The 21,094-nt window shown below is 33.7% G+C and overlaps 1 protein-coding gene across 1 annotated transcript in view; it reads right to left on the minus strand.

Annotated features, from left to right (window-relative positions):
• Window positions 1-1,840: 1,840 nt before the first annotated feature.
• Smp_148680 (putative DNA double-strand break repair rad50 ATPase) overlaps window positions 1,841-21,094 on the minus strand; it is a gene marked incomplete at its 5' end in the record, with an annotated part of 28,521 nt that continues 9,267 nt past the window's right edge. Inside the window, 9 exons of the mRNA XM_018794727.1 lie at window positions 1,841-2,313; window positions 5,035-5,162; window positions 5,219-5,323; window positions 5,387-5,462; window positions 7,022-7,259; window positions 13,942-13,988; window positions 14,648-14,931; window positions 16,372-16,812; window positions 19,601-19,670. Coding sequence (XP_018649110.1) covers window positions 2,118-2,313; window positions 5,035-5,162; window positions 5,219-5,323; window positions 5,387-5,462; window positions 7,022-7,259; window positions 13,942-13,988; window positions 14,648-14,931; window positions 16,372-16,812; window positions 19,601-19,670 — 1,585 coding nt within the window. The 3' untranslated portion in view covers window positions 1,841-2,117. The remainder of the gene's footprint in view (window positions 2,314-5,034; window positions 5,163-5,218; window positions 5,324-5,386; window positions 5,463-7,021; window positions 7,260-13,941; window positions 13,989-14,647; window positions 14,932-16,371; window positions 16,813-19,600; window positions 19,671-21,094) is intronic.

Here is a 21,094-nt window from a genome sequence, read left to right on the forward strand (position 1 = left end):
CGAGTGAATTTTCAGGAAGCTCCACTTATCGACTTAGAATACGCAGATGACATAATCCTGTTTGGTGAAGACACTGATAAAATGCAGGGACTTTTGGTAACACTGAGTAACAATGCCGGGTTATTTGCAATGAGATTCTCTTCCTCTAAATTTAAATTGTTGCTCCAGGACTGGCCTGCATCAACACCTGAACTAAGGATAGGAAGTGAAGTAGTCGAACGCGTCGACAACTTCACTTTTCTTGGAAGTCTGATCAGCCCTAATGAGTTGGTGTGTGACGAAATCTCAGCACGGATGCAAACAGCTCGTTTGGCTTTTGCCAATTTACGTCACCTATGTCGAAGGCGAGGTATCCTTCTATCAATTAAGGGACGAGTATACTGCGCAACAGTTCGCTCTGTTCTACTTTACGGCTGCGATACGTGGCCTTTAAGAGTAGAAGATACTCGTAAACTACTATTATTTGACCACATATGTCTTAGAAATATTGCCAGAATCTACTGGGATCACCGGGTAAGTAACAGTGTGGTTAGACACAGGGGATTAGGGAATGATGGTAAATCAATTGATGAGGTTGTGAATCTTCATCGACTGAGATGGTTGGGCCACGTGTTATGTATGCATGAACACCGATTACCACGACGTGCAACGCTGACTAGTATTGGGGATGATTAGAAGAGAGTTAGTAGCGGCCAAACCAAAACATGGCATCAGTGCTTGAAGCCACTAACCTCTAGTATGAGCCATGTTGGTAGATGCAGACTACTTGGTTGGGGTCCGCGTGACTATCGTAACCAATAGTTGAAGACCGTGTGACATGGCTCGTAATGGCGTAGGTGTATACACTCCCTATCTTCCTTTGAACTATGAGATTGAAATTGCTTCATACCTGTCTTTCTTCCTGTACTATATCCTTATATACAATCTTTCTTTTATATATTACCACCACTAAATTATCTACTTCTATGAATTCGGTGTTCATCATGTTGTGCTAATGAGGTTGTGGCAATTTGGATCGATGCATATGTGCCTGGTCATACGTTGTAGCTGACTGACTGACTGAATTTGATGGGTGTTTGTTATTTAATTTCATATATTCTCCCCGGTAATTAGTTTGGTGTATTCATTTTCACAAAGCAAAATCATTCGTTTAATTGCTGATCATATTCGTCGCTTAACCTTCAGAATTCCTTTAATTGATGTAAAACTGTAAAATTCAGTCAACTAACTGTATTGTAACCTGTGAATACAAATTAGTCTTCATTTTATTGATGATAATTTCAAAATTGATTTGACCTATTTTATTATACTATTCGTACACTTTGTGATGTATATGTTGACTATTCCTATTGTAAATGTTTTATGCAAATACTTAAAGTACTTATTAACTTGTCAGTTACAACTTAGGTTGAAAAAATATCTTATCTTACATTTTGAAATACTTGGTCGACATATGTACTGTCGAACCCAGTTTTTTTCATAGTTGAAATCATGAGTCAATTGAAGCTAGACTACCATGGAAAACCTGGAAGCACTGGACGGCCGTTTCGTCCTGTTATGGGACTCCTCAGCAGTGCGCATCCACGATGCCGTGCTTTCGATGCACTGAAATTCATCACTCTGTTTGACATTTGTTGCAACTTCGACACCACGTCCCTCTGCTTGCCACTTAACAACATCATTGTGAGTAGCGTCCACTACAAAAGCTCAAATATTTCTACTTCATTTATTCATACTTTTACTTTCCGTTTCACAGCCTCAACCAACCTGATAATTAACAGTTACCGTTCTCATCATACAAGCTGTACTAAACAGTCTACAACATTTTTTTATAAGTATTATAAGGCTGCAAATTACATGTATTATATGAGCTTTAAAAAAAACAAAATTATATTCTCACAGATGAATGAGAATGAATTGATTTACATTTCAACCAAAAATGTGTCAATTACTAATTAGTCAAACATAAAAAGTTCAACTTTGCACTAGAATAAATGTGTCACTTTGACTTTTTTCAATGAGTGCATTTATCGAACGTAACAATTACAAAACATGAAAACAATAAATTAATCTACTAATTATATATAACTAAGAAATATTTTGTATTATAGTTCTTTTTATAATTTTCCATGTTGAACTTCTAATTGCATACTTTCAAATGCATCACCTAATGTTTTACGAAGTTCAACCAACTTTTGATCAATATCCTCTATTTCTTTCTCGAGTTTATCCTTTAATTCTTGTTTCTGTTGTATGGCATCTTTAAGATTCTTACGTTTTATGAAAGAAGCCTTCTGACGTTCTGATGCTGCTCTAAAATAAAAAAAGTCGTCAAGAGAAATTTTGAAAAAGAACTTTGAGAATCAATAAAGTAAACTTTTTGCCAAAATTACGGTAACTATTGATAACAACGTGAAAATATTGTAGTACGAAACAAATGACAGATCAAAGCAATTCGAAACATGGTCCAACTTTTGTTTGAATTATGTTCTTACTTTAAATCAAACGGCTTAGCTGAGCTTGGTGAAGATCCTGATCTAATGCACAGTCTTTTTGAAACTTTCAATATCAATTTATCATGTTAAGCAAACGTTTATATCTCTAAATGTTGCTTCAGGAGTAATCTGTCCCAACATCTAGACTAATTGTAGCAAAGAAATAATTTGATCCATCAACTATTCCATTCATAATGGAAGTTTTCTTGGCCTTAGTTGGTTAGTGGTTGATGAAACCTCCGGACTGATTCAGAAGGCTTATTCTGCTCTTGCCAATATATATATATATATATATATATATATATATATATATATAATCCCGATTTTCCGATGTTATCCTCCCCTAAAAAATAACGTTGAATCTCCATATCCCCACGTTACGAATAATGTGGCTTTATTTAAAGCATATTTCTCACATTGACTAAGTGATCCACTAGAATTAACTACATGGTGAGGATAAACAGCATTTTATACGAAATTATGTGAACTGTAATTACGTTTGAATTCATTTAGAACTTGTGTTACACGTTGATCAAGTTTTCCACCAGAAATAAAAACATTATGAGGGCAAACATCATTTGATATGATATTATCAGAATATGATTCTTCGGCAATATTGTTCTCAAATTTATTGAGAATCACATTAGAGGATAATAAATCATTAGAGAAATCAGCACTTATCAAAAGTGCATCAGATTTCCGATCATGATTTGATTTATTCAACATACTTTTCTCATTTTTATAAGAAATCTCATCAAAAATATGTAAATTATTAGGGCAACCCATGTCTGGTAAAATAACATGAGAAATATGATAAGTTGATTCATTAGAAACTTTTGTCTCACAGTAATTTTGAGTTTCATTTAATACATTTATATTCATTGAGGTGCTCCGATTATTTTGTAAATATGAGTTCCTTCAGCTTTCTCCACAAATATCACGTGAATCATAAGTTTGTTTTGGCTGTAGTTTATTTTCAGAGGTATCCAGGGCTAATAGGGCTTTCTTTAATTCTGGTCTTAGAGATTCCTTTACAGAATCTTCTATATCTTGGTCCTCTAGTATTGCTACGATTTCATGTGCATTTAACAAGACATTCTCTTTCAGTGAGCTGGACAATTCACCAATTTTACATTCTGCTTCGGGCACAACTGTATTTGAACACACTACAGGGCATATTTCCGAACACAACTAGCACCAACCGAATTACCCTTGACGGTGAAACTCTGAAAAAGGTGGAAACCTATACATACCTGAGAAGCATCATTGTTAAACAAGGAGGATTTAATGTAGATGTGTAGGTACGAATTGGTAAAGCAAAAGGACATTCCTACTACTGGAAAATATATGGGATTGAAAGGACTGTCACTCAAGATCAAAGTCAGAATTTTCGACAGGAACGTTAAAACAGTTTTATTGTATGGAACTGAAACTTGGAAGACTACCACCACCATTAACAAAAATGTACAGGTATTTATAAGAAGTTGTATACACGAGATACTCCATATCCACTCCCCAGATACCATCAGAAATAACCTACTGTGGCAGCGAGCAAGCCAGCTGACGACTGAAAAGGAAATTAAGAGAAGACGGTGGATGTGGATAGGGTACACTCCCCAGAAACCATTAAACTGAACTACAAGCAAGGTTCAACTTAGAATACTCAAGTTAGAAGGAAGTGTAGACCATCAACGTTGATGATCTATGTCGAATGGTTGGGGGCCTGCCAGAGTTAGACGAGAATGGTGACGAACCAACTAACGCTGAAGTCACACCTCGCGACCAGCACCTTACGTGGATTGCCCCATCGACGCATCAAGGGATCATGGATGCTCTGAAGACTGTACAACACAAAGAATGTTATTACGAAAATATATTAGTTAAAGTAGATACAAGCGAAAGTAGAACCACTGCCGCATGGGCCAGTCCATGGCGCATTATTGACTGATGCGCGTTGACTGTCTTCGACCTTGACAAGGATCGATGATCTGTTCGATATTCAGTGACCCAACTGCCAGATGATTTGGCTAGGGTTCAGTGACATTTCACTGGCCCTACAGATGCAATGGAGACTAAAGGAAACAAGGTGCCGGGAACTGGACACAAACATCAAGATCATGTATAGCATTCGGCATCAACTGTAAATGAGAGCTAAGGATTGAGTAGCCTGGAGATCCCTGATCGGTGATCTATGCCTCATGAACTTTAAGGGGCTTTAATAAGTAACTATAAATGTGTCACAAAATTTAGTTTTAAAAAAGTATGAGTTGTAGTATGTACATTGTAGTCATATTTTCCACGTATATGACCTCATAGATGTCAGAGAGAGAAAATAAAACACTTATGACCCACTTGATCTGTCTTTCCTCTTTTTGACTAGATGCTTGGGATATAAGTAAAGTGAGAGAAGACACAGTAACATAGTATCATCAGTAGCGATTAAAATAAAAAGCCTCTACAGCAACGATTACTAGTGATTAACATCGATCAATTTTGATAAAAATTACTGAGATCAAAATGTACAATAGTGAACGCTTACTCCATTTGTCTGTTGATATAATCAATTGAATCAGTACAGAAGAATCCATCCTGATTGGATTCGCGTAAATGGTCCAGATCGTTGTTGACAACAGATTTTGAAACTTCATGCTCCTCCTTATTGTTGCCCTAATTTAGAAAGAAATATCGTATCATAAAAAACAAACTCCATGGAAATGTGTTACCTTCGAAAATTCTGTCTTTACATTTTCTGAATGTTTATAAGAATGATTTTGATACATTTCATTCAGTAAATTATTCAAAGCTTGAATGAATTCCTTTTTGGCTAACTGTAAAAAACAAGCATTTAATTTACGTTGTAAAAGGAAATGATTCTAATAAATATGAATTACATTCGTTTCATTTCTTTGTTGTTCCCATATTTCAAAATCTATTTGATTCTTAAAATATTTAGTCAGACAGGTATTTCTGAAATTGAAATAGTAAATTTTGATTATTACAAATTGAATATTGAAAAAATAAATGATTGGAATACAATTTAAATAATCTTCGAGTATTTGAAAAAATTATAAAATGTAATCAATATAGATGATCTGTAGAGATTGATGTGTTACTACCTGATGAAGTGTTCAATACCAATATTTACCTTGCTCGTTCGAATGAATCTTATTTACTTATGAAGTAAATCATGAATGTCTTGTGTGTAACAGATATAATTTCTTAGGTCGATCTTGTATGTATTGGGAGTTGACGTTGATGGTAGTTTTGAAGGAGATTTTCAACAAATAGACTTTGCGTTGGCCAGTGAACTGTAATGTTTCAAGTAGCGTTTGTGTGGTATGTAAGTGGTGTTGTATCCTCCAAAAGAATTGGTGGATAAATGCACACATATATATCATGCAGATGAATGAGTGAATGAGCTATTATCTTTTCTTCTCTGCATATATATATATATATATATATATATATTGTTGAACAACAGAAAGCTATTTCAATCCATATCTCAGGTTAAGTAAATTTCCTTTTATTTACAACTTAAAATATCTTTCCATTCTATGTTCATACTCTATTAGTTGAGTTTGATAAACCTTTGCTTAACCGTAATTTAAGTAAATTTCTGTTGTTACGATTGTTGACCTAATAGCTTTGTATATGTTCTGTAAAGCGTTTGTGAAATTTTAGTACCAGTTGAACAATAACATTGAGAAAAATAATTACGTCAAACTAGTTCTGTGATAATAGATAAATTACCATATTTGGAAAATTCAAAGTAAGAATACTTAACATTAATTAATCATTATCTTTTAATGAATTTCACCGTAATCTTTTTATGAAAATCAAAATTCCTCAGATTACAACATATAACCTCTTTGATACCATTACTGATTTGTGGTACATATGTAAGATATAATAAGGTTGAATTCGTAAGGGCTAATGAAATAAACCTGAAACGAATTAAACTGCTGTTCAAGGACCAAATCTCTTCGATGTGAATAGTCAGTACTGTCTGCTTTTTCAAAACACCTTTCAGATTTCAACAAGGAACTTAAAAAACTACATAGTGAACAGTTCAATCTTTTAATTGTTTAAAGTAAACGCTATTTCTAAATGTAATCGATACTTTTTTAACTATTGTTGTCACATGGAATCAAATAAGATGCTTCCATTATTCACTGACATTAAATTGTAACTCTTATGCTGAAATTAGGTGAACAGGATTTGAAGAAACAATCTTCTCTTTTTCTTGTTTATGAATATATACTAACTACTGCTTTATGTCAATTTGTGCATGCTTGTCAGAAATGTACTTAAACAAGCCCTCACATGGAATCCTGAAGGCCAAAGGAGAAAAGGAAGACTAAAGAACACATTACGCCGAGAAATGGAGACGGAAATGAAAAGAATGAACAAAAACTGGATAGAACTAGAAAGGAAAGCCCAGGACAGAGTGGGTTGGAGAATGCTGGTCGGCCGCCTATGCTCCATTGGGAGTAACAAGCGTAAGTAAGTAAACCTTGTAAACGTACATATTTAAATTCATAGATATATAATCAAGTTCAATGATTAATTGACAAATAATATCTTCTAATTTAGATTTTGTTTTCAAATCATTTAAATGATTCTGCAAATCTTGATAAGATTCTTTGAAACATGAAGTAATCCATTTATCATCATCATTATCATCAATACCAGTTTCATTATAATATTTATTCTCACTGGATACAATATCTTCATTATTCATTTTCATTGTACTATGTTCAATTTCTTCAATTCCATTGATTTGTTGTAAACATGTTTGTTTTAAATTATTCAACTTATAATTAAAAATTTTTTCAAATAACAATGTTTGTTGATTCGAATTACAACTATTTAAACAAATCCATATAATTGAACTAGATAACCATTCAGTAGTTAATTGACATATTATAGATCGTTTCTTATCAATTTTATTAACATTATTAACTAAATTTAAATTTAATTCAAATAATCTTTGATTTAAAATTTGTTGTATATTTATAATTAATTTTAATGTAGATTGATCATTGAATTGATTAGTTAAATTTGTTTGATCAAATCTAAGAGTAAGATAGAACAATTTATGTAAACAAAGAAGAGATTACATAGAATTTGATTTTAAAATGAATCAATAATAATAATTGAAATCATGAATCAATTAAAGCTAGATCACCATGGAAAACCTGGAAGCACTGGACGGCCGTTTCGTCCTATCGTGGGACTCCTTAGTGGCAGTGCGCATCCACGATCCAGCCTCGCGAGATTCGAACCCAGGACCTACCAGTCTCGCGACATTGCACTTAACCGATAGACCACTGAGCCAGCATCAACGGTGTCAATGTCTAACTTCAATCAATCCACGAAGTTTGAGCAACCGTTAATATGCGCACTGCTCAGGAGTCCCACAATAGGACGAAACGGTCGTCCAGTGCTTCCAGGTTTTTCATGATGGTCTAGCTTCAATTGACTAGTGATTTCAACTATGAAAATACTGAAATCTCCACAAAACCTCTTCTGACAATAATAATAAGCTAACTAAATTCATTTATTCAACTCAACTATACTCCTTCCTTGTCAACAGTCTAGGTGTTAAGATTTAAAAGGTCATTAAAAATAATTAATTAACACTAATCAGTTACTGACTATTAATCAATATTTCTTGTTTGTAATTATCATTACCAAGGTCTCTAACTTGGTATTTTCCAATATACTGAGCATTGTTACTAATCTATAAAAAAAACAAATTTGTAAGGTCTCAGTGAGTAGAGAATTACATTTCTGACGTTTTGTGACTTAGTGTAAACTATTTTTTCAAAGAATAAAAATAACAAATTAAATTAACACAAGTCTAATTAGTATAAAGCGCACAAGCAGAATATTTTTAGTGCAGTCAAAATTAAAATAGGTCTGATCGTGTTAATATTGTCATTTTGATCGAGGTTTTTTTCTATATTACGAGACCTACCTGTGTAGGTGACTGAGTGACGCTGAAGTGACCTTGTGGGAATTCATCCACTTTCTAGGGTTTAACGAGGGTTATAAATTAGTGTGAGGAGTTAGGATTTAGAGTTAAAAGATAGGGTTGAGAATTAAAGCCAGGGTTTTCAGCACGAACGGACACCAGCCATAATTCCAAAATGTTATCTAGACGTTTGGATGAATGAGTTTTACGCAAAAACCCAAGACTAGCTATCTTTGATTTCATTGGTTCGCCCATAGATTATAATCTCGCCTCTGTGTCTAATTGCGTATAGGTAGGTATGAAAAATGTGGTATTTGTAGTATGAATATCAGGTTGAGAATATTTGTATGTTTATTTGATTCTTGTCTAAATAAGTTTGGAGCCCGAAGTGGCTTGGCTTTGAGATAATTCCTTAAGCTTCGTTTATCAATCACACTGACAATCATTATTAAATAAATTCCAATGATGTATGAATTCAGAAGACAACACTAAGCACCGACTACAGTTTATTATTGGATAGCACAGGTAAAAAAGTTACAAGCATAACAAGCGAATTTGAGCAAAAAGGCTAATGAGTGCGAGCAAGCGAATACAGAGGCGGATTCAGAGTCAAATCAAATCGAAGCGAAGCAATCAATAAGATTCAAGCACATAAATATATAAGAAAGAGAACGATTCACCGAGCGATATTCGAGCAACTAACATGTTAGTTAGAGAGAAATATGGGCGTAGGCTATCACATGTAATTAAGCATACACGTGTATACAGACATAATAATAATAATAATAGTACAAAGAAATAGACAAATTGTTACTGTTCGAATAACACTCTGTCAAATAAGTTAGTAAAAGGTCTCGACAAAATTAACCGTAAACGAACTTAATTGCAGGAGAGGTACTATACGCCAAAGGGATTTTCGCATTCCGTGTATGTTCTGATTTGAAATCAATGCACCGATTTAAGTATGTCAGCTTAAGGTGGATGGTTAGATTTGGACTTCCATTTGAATTTTTTGACTAAATAGTCCAAAAACAGCAGTTCACCGAGTTCATTTTCGAAGGTGAATTGTGAGTTGAAAGAGTATCCAACAGTTTCGAAAAGTTCCTGAGAAAAGTCTTTTTCATGATGATGAAAGCGTCATATACATACTGTTGGGATGACCCTGCATTTTTCTCGCAAGCGACATGACAAGCTCAGGGGTCATCAGGGAGCATTTCAGCCAATCAGGATCTCCACATGTGACTTTTCCATTTTCGTTATTTTAGTAACATAACTTCACATAACTTCTAATTAATCGCTGATTGGTTGAAATGCACCATAATGGCTAATCATTCCCAAGAAAGAACGCAGGGTTGTTACATCAGTTGGTGGAGGCATTGTCTTAATCGCTTTAACGTTTTCAGGGTCAGGTCTCCTTCCGCTCTTGTCAATTATAAATCCCAAGTAATGTACCTGCTCCATGTAGAAACCGCATTTTTCAGCACGCAATCTGAAACCATAATCCTCTATCCGTTTCAGGACCGTATCCAGTTTTTTATCCAAATCCGCATAATCTGTACCCATAATAAGTATATCATCCAAATAGGCAGCAGTACCAGGAATGTCCTGTAACATGGTATCCATGACTTGTTGGAAGATTGAGGGAGCTGTCTTTACACCAAAAGGAAGTCTGTTATATCGGAATAACCCTTTATGCGTGTTTATTGTCAAATAATGCTTGCATTCTTCAGCAACTGGAATCTGTAAGTAAGCTTCTGATAAATCCAGCTTTGCAAAATACTTTCCCCCATTCAGTTTCGCGAACAAGTCTTCTGGTACTGGCAATGGGTACTGGTGTGCTTCAAGTGCGTCGTTTAGTCCTGTAGAGTAATCTGCACATAGCCGGATGCTTCCGTTAAGTTTCTTAACAATCAGGAAAATTTACTGGTTCTATAATTCCGCTTCTTTGGAGTCGTTCTAATTCCTGCTCAACAATTGGTAGAGCTGCGTAAGGTACGGGACGTTTAGGTCTGAACACTGGTCTTGCTCCCGGCTTTACGGTTAGTAGTGCTTTCACCTTTCTGCATTCCCCCAGCTCTTCGGTGAATACTTGACTATGTTTCTGGAGGACCATGTTTCTCAGGTTTTGCTCAGTGGGTACATCCGATCTCACCCGACTACATATGTAACTAATAGGCTGGTTAGCCAGCTGTAGCATTTCGATTAGGTCAAGACCAAGCAAATCTAGTCCTGGACTTCCTGTGAGATATACTTTCGCGTTCTTCTGTACAGTACCCTTTTTAACTGGACAGCATATCTCTCCAACGATATTTAACTTTCCTCCAGATGCACTGTGTGCTAACTGAGTTGTAAGGAGCACCAAGGGTTCGCCAATATGACTCCAAGTTTTCCGGCTGATAAGTGAAATATCTGAGGCAGTATCAAGCTGCAGACGGGCACGGCTTCCATTTATCTCTAAAGTCACATATTTTCTTCGATTATGTTCTGTTCTGGTATGTGCCACCATTATTCTATTAGTTGATGAACAGTTTTTACGTCTTCGGTAATGAACACTTGATGAACGACGGTGCGTCTTCTTCTTACAGCATGTTTCTTTATGTCCTTTAAGCTGACATTTGGTGCACCGGTAGTTTTTGTATGGGCAGAACCTTTTGTAATGCAGCTCTCCGCAAAGCCAACATGAGGATGGAGGCTTCCTAATGGTTGTGTTCCGCTTTTGCATATAGGAATCTTTCTTCCCACTTACTACCTGTACACGAGTATCCGACGAGCGACCGCAGCTTAAAGGTGGGTGAGAAAGTACTTGTAAAGTGGTATCAAGGCGGTCAGAAATGGAAACCAGGCATCATAGAACGGCGTATCGGGAAGGTACTTTATTTAGTCCAGAGTAAGGACGGAAAGTGTATCAGACACATTAATCAGATTAGGAAAGGTCATAGAACAGAGACAGATACACGACTACCGTTCCACATGCTGGTGGATATAACGCAGAAAAGCCCAGAAGAATGCTGCAACCAACGACTTAGAAAACGTAAAAGTGAAATCGCACAGCCGACAAGGGTGCTGAGCAGAAAAAGGAGAGCAACAGCAATGTTTCAAGTAGATCCTAAAAGAAAGTCATACGTCACAAACTTCAAAGGGGGAGGATGAAGTCGGCAAATGCAGTCTGAATACCTACCCCGAATCTTCAAAAAAAAAGGGAGGTGTTGGGATGACCCTGCATTTTTCTCGCAAGCGACATGACAAGCTCAGGGGTCATCAAGGAGCATTTCAACCAATCAGCGATTAATTAGAAGTTATGTGAAGTTATGTTACTAAAATAACGAAAATGGAAAAGTCACATATGGAGATCCTGATTGGCTGATTGATACACTGCTACTATGTTTAGCAGTATTCTAGAACTTTCAGTAAAGCTCAAGGACTCTTAAATTACTATAAAATCCCTATATTTTCTGTAAATAAATGAACCCTTTAGTAACGTGCTTCCCACACACTTTGTGCCTTTTCTCTGGTCTTCAAGTCGGTGTATAGTTCTAGCTCGGGGGGGGGGGTACGGAACTAGCTTAGGGAAGCGAATATAGCGTTCACAATCGACCAGACGTAACACATACCCGAGCCAAATGCATAGTCTTATGCTGCTGACAAATATACTGTAGGGTCAGTGAGATGTCACCGTGCCCTAGACAAATCATCCGGCAGTCAGGTCACTAAATATCGAACAGTTTACCGATCCTCGTCAGTTTCAAGGACAGCCTACGTGCAAAAATCAATTTCACGCCATGGACTCCTATTCTTACCTATTCTTACAAATACATTTCTGTCATAACGTTATGCTTTGGTTATACAGTCATAGAAATAATCATAGTTTTCGTATACGACGGAAGGGTAATCCACGCTAGGTATTAACTGCGATGTGTGATTTCGACATAAGGTGGGAGGTCAGGCCATTCGCGTTCAACTACATTAAACCCCGAATCATCGACACAGATCGCTGACGGTGGAGATATACAGTCGGATTCTGTATGCGACATTAATAAATTAGCAACAGTTAATGTCTACTCCATTAGCTTGTTTATGTAAAGTCCCTTTGAACGTAAATAAGGCTTAATTCAGGCAGATTTTAGGTGACTTCATTATTAAGCTAATCCTTAATGGAGATCCGTTAGATACTTCTCTAGTAAAACATCAATATAATCGGGACATTTATCAATAGAAACACTAGCGCATCAAGATATAATATCATAGTTTCCGATTGCCTCATTTTCTTTGATGGTTAGATACGAAATTTCTCGTTTGAGATCATAAAAATCTTCAAAAATATTTGTGTAGGTTATTTTGAAGATGTTTCGGTAAAACTGCTTAGGTATTTAAATAGAATACATGTTTGAGTGTTTTTGAAGTATTCTATCAGTTTTAATGGTATACTAGATTTACGAACTTTGGTTATCCATAAAAACGTGGTGTCGTGGACGGTTTGGAATATGGAGAAAACCATAACGAGACACCAGTAAATGTATTTGACTTTATTCCTAACCGCTGACAAACTTTTTGAGTCAATTTTTAAATATGATTCCATGGATAGACGTTCAAAGCATTTGCTTTGTATTAGTTTTCATTCATGACCGCTGTTGTATTTCCTTTGTTGTCTCTAGTAGTTACAGTCCTTTTATCCCTTTGTAATGAACTTAGAGCTCATAGTTTCTCTCTTGAGATGTTAGGTGGAAGGCGTTTTTGTTTAGTTGAATTGTGAGATATTTTTTGACGTATGAGATGAAACTTTTTTGGTAATATTTCAAGTTGAAATTCTTGAAATAAGGTGATGTCTAGTACGTTAAGGTGTTTTCTGTGTTAATTCAAGTTTAATCCTTTTTTCTAGGAGAGTGATTTCGTGTTTATTCAGAGTCCTGTCTGTGATATCATAAGCTACTTTTAAGTGATCAGAATCAATTTTCGTAGTCACTGTCTTCTTTCCTTTTATTCTTTCTCTGATCTCTTCACATTTCTTGGTTTGGTTAGATTTTGAAGCACTTGTGTTAGTTTAATTTGTTATTTATTTTCACCTCTTTAATGAAATGGCTTACGCTAAGTCACGAAACGTCAGAAATCTAATTTTCTACTCATTGGGACTTTACAACTATATACTATTTCTATTATTCTCTAAGTATACTTTGCAAAATGAATACCCGCAAGTATTACTCATGATTATCAGCAAAGTACCTGCTAAGGTGCGTGATTAGACACTGCGGTCTACTTTTTTATGTTAAATAGTTTCAGTCAAATGTAAAGAAGGGTTGAACCTACCATTCAGCTTTGATCAGTATTAGTCATCAAGAAGTGTCTGAAATTTCGTTGTATATTATAAGTATATATTATCATAAAGATCACAAACACACCTTTCTGACGTGAGCTAATCGGTATAAATCTAGGCTAGATACGTCCTGTCCACTACTTCGATTTAATTGACTTTACTTAGATTATTCAATCTATTTTCACGAAACATTTCAAAATACATAGAGCTAATCATAACAAAAAAATAAAATAATGAAACTTTTGATGAAATTTACTCAGCTATTTGAACGTAATGGCGATGAACAAAATCAGTATCTCATCTTTCGGATTAATGAACAGATCGTCAGTGATTGCCACAAAGAGCAAAACAAGACACATGATTATAACAGATGATAAAACAGTTTCTAGTTGACTAGCTTAATACATAACAGTATTTCAGACAGAAATTTTAATCAAGATGACTTGAAATCAATTCTTTTAAAGATATTTTTTGAACACTTTATTAGTTTAAACCTTTTCAGTATGTGTGTGCATGTATACCACAGAGTATATTGGTAGCTTGCACTTCAAGAACGTCACCCGAAGTTCTATTGGAATACACATAATGGCTGAACAGACACACCTATAATCTTTTTTTGCTGTATGGGAGACTTGAAGTTTTCGTTGAGCGCTCTTATTGAGTCAAGTTCTGTAGATGAATCAAGCACATGAACTCCTCAGTTTAAGATGTCTCTTCATCTCATGAATTTCGAAAATATTACTAACTGGTAACTAGCCTGTGGTTTCTAACTTTCTTACATGTAGTTATTAAACGGGATAGTGTGAACGTTTGACTCATTAACTAAATTGTTAAAGTGAATTCAAAGATAACAATGATTATACTTACTTATCATTTCTATCGCTGTTTTCTTCTCCTTCCAGAGATAATTTATCCATAATAGAATTCGATTGAAGAGGATCACAGTCTTCTAGTTTCATTAAATCTTTCCATTTTGTTAATGTCTTTCGTAGTTTGTTCAAGTCAAAAAGTGGTCCTTCTTCCTCTTGTTCATTGTTTAAATTATCTTTCAGTTTTTCAATCATATGAAGAAAAGTTGATATGCCTAAGTCATTTAAATCGATTAGTTTGATTAAATTACGTTCTTGAATTGTCAGTATACCTGATAATCTCTTCAGATCAGGAAAACAGACAAAATTTTAATGAACTTGTGAAACTTAGCAGAAACATATTCATAATACACTATGTAGAGTAAATTAAATAAGAGTATTCTTTAAGTGAAGAACGATATGAATTTTATGTTGTGATTCAGTATATATTACATTTTAATGAATTCAAAACACTAGGCTCAATACTCTGGAGTTTAACATGTGTATAATTATAATGTCGGTCAATTTTATGTCTACTGGAGAATTTCTTATTTTGAATTTGTCTATGAACTTATGATCAAATAGTATTTTGAACAGTGACTAACAGTAGGATCTGAGATATGTGTTTTATTTTATTTGAGACTTGTCAAATGGATAGACTTTCATCGTAGTGATGACAGGTCCTAACTAAGGTGAAAAGTTCGTTGTCAATTCCAGTCCTAGGAACTGTCCCAAAAACTTATAATTTTAGTCAAAATCAAAAAATCCGTTGGTGAATCCCTTATACTGACATAAATGAATCAAATTCATGTAGAACGTGAACAAATGGGTAGAACTACTCACAACTAATAATCAGTGTTAAAATATGTAAAGATTAAGGTATTGTCACTAGGTTAGAGTATAAAGATTTGAAAAATAGATATCTAATGAAATATCACATTATTTGTACTTCCTTTAGTTATTAACAGATAAAGCATTCACAAAAGCATTGAATCCATAGAGTTCTTATTGTTCTCGTTGATGAATAATTGACTGATGATTTCGATTGTTTATCGAGGTAAGAAAACTGATTATGAACTTATATTCAGTTGATGAATAATTATGTTTAATTTGGTTACTTTTGTCGAGGTGCTGTATAATTCGGAGGTAATTTTCAAAACGCCTTGAAGAGCTTTTGAAAGCCAGGTAGCAAAGGATAGTTATTTGATCTTGATGTGAGATCATGGAAAAGTACTGAGAGAGACGTTTAATAATATCATGAAACAACTGTTTAATACTTTGTATATTTTTCCTATAGTTCCTAATGGAGTATTAATTTGTGACGAAAAGTATTCCCACATTGAACTTTTCTTCATAAAGCATTCAACCAGATTATCAAAATCTAAAACTAAAAAAATTATTTAAGTAATAATGCAACAAACTAGTTAGTTCCATTTAGTTTTGATTGCAAGCCGAAAGTACCCGAAATACCTTTTCTGTTATCCAGAAAAATCCGAAATCTATTTCGCGGGAGCATATTTTATCAATAGTTATTCACACATCATTTACATGAATGAATCTACACTCATGAAGGAAGATTACAAGTCGTATTAAGCACATACTTTACATGACTCCTGAAACAGTTAAACGTTCAAAGAATATAAACTACTTAAAAGTAGTAATTTCTTCGATTAATTAACATAAACTGTCATAATTAATTGTTTTCCACTTAGGAAGAATATTTAACAAATTTATGAAACTTACACAAAGAACATCCTCTAAATCATTGATACTATTTGTTAAATTCAACCAATTAAATATTCCTGATGATTGTTGATCATTTAAATTTTCTTTCATAAATATATATAATTCATGAAATTCATCTGATGCTGATTTAAGTAGTAATTTTAAATCATATAAATTTATTTCAAATTTTAAAATTTTATAAAGTTGTTTATAAAATTTTGGTTGTATAACATTTTGTGAACTACAATTTAATCTTAAAGTTGAAATAAAAGTTCCACGTTTAAATATTTTACTATTTATTGATTCATTTTGTTTGAAATTTTCGTCATCTTTCATAGTTTCATCATTATCTTTTTGATCATTCTCATCAGTTCTGTTATACTGGCATATATTCAAACCAATTTGATTAATTAATTCACACTTTTTCACTGTCCATAATTCATCTATCTTGTTTAATAGCTAAAACCAAATTGAAATAAATCATACGAGAATAATTATCGTATTGCCAATTTGAAATGCAGCATATGGGTAGTAATTTCACTAATATCAGTATGTATTGTGATCGATTTTCAATCATATCATCTGAAACTCTGACCTAGGAATCTCATTTCATATAGCTACCTTAGTTATTCCTTATCGATGAGTGACAGATGTTCAAGTGTTTTTAACCTAATTATACTTCTGTCAATAATCCACTTTTTGGCTATCGGCGTTAAGTTAAGTAGTGGTAGTAGTCAACTGAATTAATTAGTACGCGTTCGTTTTAAAAAAAATATTGAAAAGGTTATTTCTGCACCAAACGCCTAAATACTTTATATTATTGACTCGGCGGCCCAACTTTTAATGAGCAATGGTTTCGATATATATATATAAATTATATGTAAATTACTTGTTAATTTGTCAATATACTCAAACGTTCCGCTCCATACATCTCGAAGCAGTGTCAAAACAGATATGAGGAAATACTTCGTAAAATGATAGTTTTTCTACAGAATATATGATGTTATGTTGTTACGAAAATTTGATGTTAGTATGAATATAGTTTTGCTTGATAAACTTAGAATCTATATTAACTAGATGCGTTCGTTTTTAAAAAGATCTCTGTAACGAATAAATAACGCATCGAAGCGACTATAAAATCAACTAAGTAATTTAGCGTAAACCATTCCCATACGCTTGGATGGTTCTCTGCCAATACATGAATGCATGAAAAATAATCTCCTAGACACATTTTCTATTTGGCTTTTAAGAACCATTGTCGAAGTATTGTAGACGAACCCAAATATGAGGTGTAATATATTTTCATCAACTGGAGCCAGAATACAAGTTATAAAGTGGTGAGCTCTTTCTTTTTAAATTAGGGAGCAATGACAAAAGAATATAATCCGGAGTAGTAGATGCAACCTATATCTGTCCCAAATTTATTGTAAATTATTTAATTAATGAGTTCAGTGCAGTCAACAAATCAAGTGCATCTTATAGACCGAACGGACTTATACAAACCGTTAGTTACTGTTACTACAGTTTATTTTGCCGATTAAAGTATATACCGACTCTCCATTTCCTAACTATACCAATTATAGAACAATTATGAGCATAATTCACCAATACAGTTAACGTTTAATGAATTAAATATCCCCATCTTGCATCCAAAAGTTTTGTTCCGTTTGTATGGAAGACTCTTTAATCACTTGTCAAACACTTAGTCTCAGTTATTCTGCATTTATGTAATATTCTCATTAAGATATTAAAAATTCAAGTTGAGCGAAGAAATATATCTTTTCGATTAGTTCCTCATCAAGTCTCTACACTAATATATAGGTTTTGCTCTTACGTCTTGTGATGAAATTTCAGTTTAGTTTCAACTTTAATTTCGCAGACTTTGTTCTACTAACTGGCTTTGATATTGTTTAAAATTGACTCATTGTCACTTATTTGGTATTGATTCTATTGTATTGAACAAGAACGTGAAGGGGACAAACAAAGTGCATTTCAACACTTCATTACAGAATCTCTTAGTAAAATCTGAGAACCATACAGTAAATTCTTCATTTGCAAAGTGTCAGTCAGCTGTCTTAGACTTGACTGATTCTTCTTTTCACATCAATCACTTTCTGTTGTCGTTCTCTTATTATCGATCTTCTTAACTTTCTGCCGCCAGGTATTTCACTTTTGATTAATGATATATACTACTTATATTTATCGACATCAGTAGAACACACCACACTATGTATAACTGTAAAACGTATACTTTAGTGTAGAGCTTTGATGAGGAATTAAATGAAAATAGATTCTTCTTCTACTTAACTTGTACCCTCTGTACTCTTACCCTCAACCATGTTTTTTTCAGTATATTCAAGCTATTCCATGTTGACATTTGAGATTCATTTAGCTGTTATATCATAGGCGCCCGATAGCATTTAGTATTTTATACCATTTCAACTTACTAAAACTAATATTTTATTTTCTATACTCACATTTATATGCCATATGTGTATTACTTCTTCATACAAGGATGATGCATGTACACTGTACGAAATTTTTATTTTACTCACATTATTCTCGCATATCATGTCTTATATACAAATAATATTAATTAGGGTCACATTGATTTTAAACTTTCAAGTTTGCTATTACACTAACATCTCAGCACAATATATTTCTCGACGTCTGACGAATTCTATTTTTGAGGTTTTTCGGTACCTTTTATGTGGTGCATATATACTAAACATAAAGGCCTCATCATCTACACATAAACAATAATAAACACTTGGTCAAATTTACAATCGCATCGTGAGCTGATCTGACAGGTTGACACATAGCATTGTGTTAACTTGCATGTGTAACCGTAACATAGTTATGTTATTCATATACAATTAATCCCTACCTTTCATTCATGTCAATGTGAACTACATAAGCTGAAACACAAACTTATTGGTTGGTAGTATCTTTTCGCTCTTCATCCATTAATTATGGTCTGTCTATCAATATGTATGCATGAAATTTATACCTCTCATGTACATTCGTGTTCCAATTATTTTTCAGTTTTCAATAAAGAAATCCAGTCAAGGTATGTGTAGGGACTTGATTAAAGAGCTATGCTTCATGGTCGTTATCAAGGAGAGTCAACCAACGTGACTACAATGTTTATATACTTATATTTATAATTCCTTTATCTGTAGAACTCACTCAAAATTGTTTAAATTTTGAAAATGATTAACAAATAGGTCATAAGAAAGTAACTAACTTTTTGTGCTGTTTCTAGAATATCAGTCAATTGAATGGTAATGCGCGTTGCATATTCTGGACTTCTATTTCTTTTAAAATAAGATGATATTGAACTATTTAGTTACATACAAATTTAAGATTTTAGTAGAATAAATAAATTCATTTTCTGAAAGATTTTTGAAGCTTGAGCCATTTTGAAATAGCAAAGAAGAAACCATGAAACCACATTTAATGGGTTTCCGTAATACATGGTAAAAACGAACTTGCAGTTTCAATTAAGCAAATGCTTGTTTAATGTAGTTATTCAAAACATACTTATCAAACAAATAGTGAATCATCTTTTAACATTATAAATACTATATTATCTAGCCTTCTTTAAATCAATAAACGCTGTAGCATAAACTTATTTTTGTCGGAAAACATTAAATGTGGATTATCACCTATAAGGACTTGAATATTATTTTTAAATTTCAGTCAGTTCTGTAGTTTCAATAATATTCAACTATTTTTCTCAGGATTTACAATTTGATAAACTCGAAAACAGTATAAGACATACATAATCCTGTTATGGTATTGTGTCCGGTTCCCTCGCACCATATACTGCCAAAAGCTTAGCCAGCCTGATATGGAACGTAAAAAGACTAAACGCGCGAATAAATCTCTATTTCAAATATTAAACGGACATGTACATACGTCATGTGTATATGTACATGTTACTGAGCCGATCTAAACAAAATATGAAGGTAGTGACCATAGCTAGAGGGAAAATCCACTGACTCACTATAAGCTTACCCAAGATGGAACGTCTTATCTGCTATATGTCCTTCCAGCAGCATATGGTCTATCTGGTCTTGTAGCAACATGTTATCTGTTTGTTCTCACCTGCCCAATCAAATATTTAGGACCTAGGGTAAGATTTTAAAACCTTGAAAGCAAAGAACAGCTGTTTCTTATCCAGTCTACTACTTTTCAGCATTGTCTGTCAACTACTTAAAACGCTATCGGACACGGAACATTTACATTTTGCGGTGAATATGAAATTCTTGACCCAATGAGTCTGTATTTTTAACGCCGAAAATCCTGAACATATTAAAACACTGATAAACGAATGAAAAATACTTTTGTCAATAAATTCTTTACAGGTTCTACAATAAAATTTTTTTAAGATTATTAATCCAAAAAGTGACTAGATTTAAGGCAAATAGATCGCTTAAAATTGTAGTATGTGAATGTAAAATTGTTTGTAAAATGGAATAAAGTTGTTGAAATGGGCAAGATAGAGTGTAGAAATATAAATCCAATCAAATGTTTTGTCTATGAAGTTATATGAATCCAAAAGTAGATAATTCAATATAAAATAATAAAGTGAGGCGAGTACTAACTAAAATAATCATGTGTTCGGAAGATTAGCAGTGATGTTCAACCAATAATAACAACACTAAGATATATAAATAAAATTAACAAGTTTGCTAGAGTCAAAGGAACTGGATCAAAGGGGGTTCGATTCAATATT

The sequence above is a fragment of the Schistosoma mansoni genome, chromosome 1, assembly GCF_000237925.1.
Source record: "Schistosoma mansoni strain Puerto Rico chromosome 1, complete genome".
NCBI lineage: Eukaryota > Metazoa > Platyhelminthes > Trematoda > Strigeidida > Schistosomatidae > Schistosoma > Schistosoma mansoni.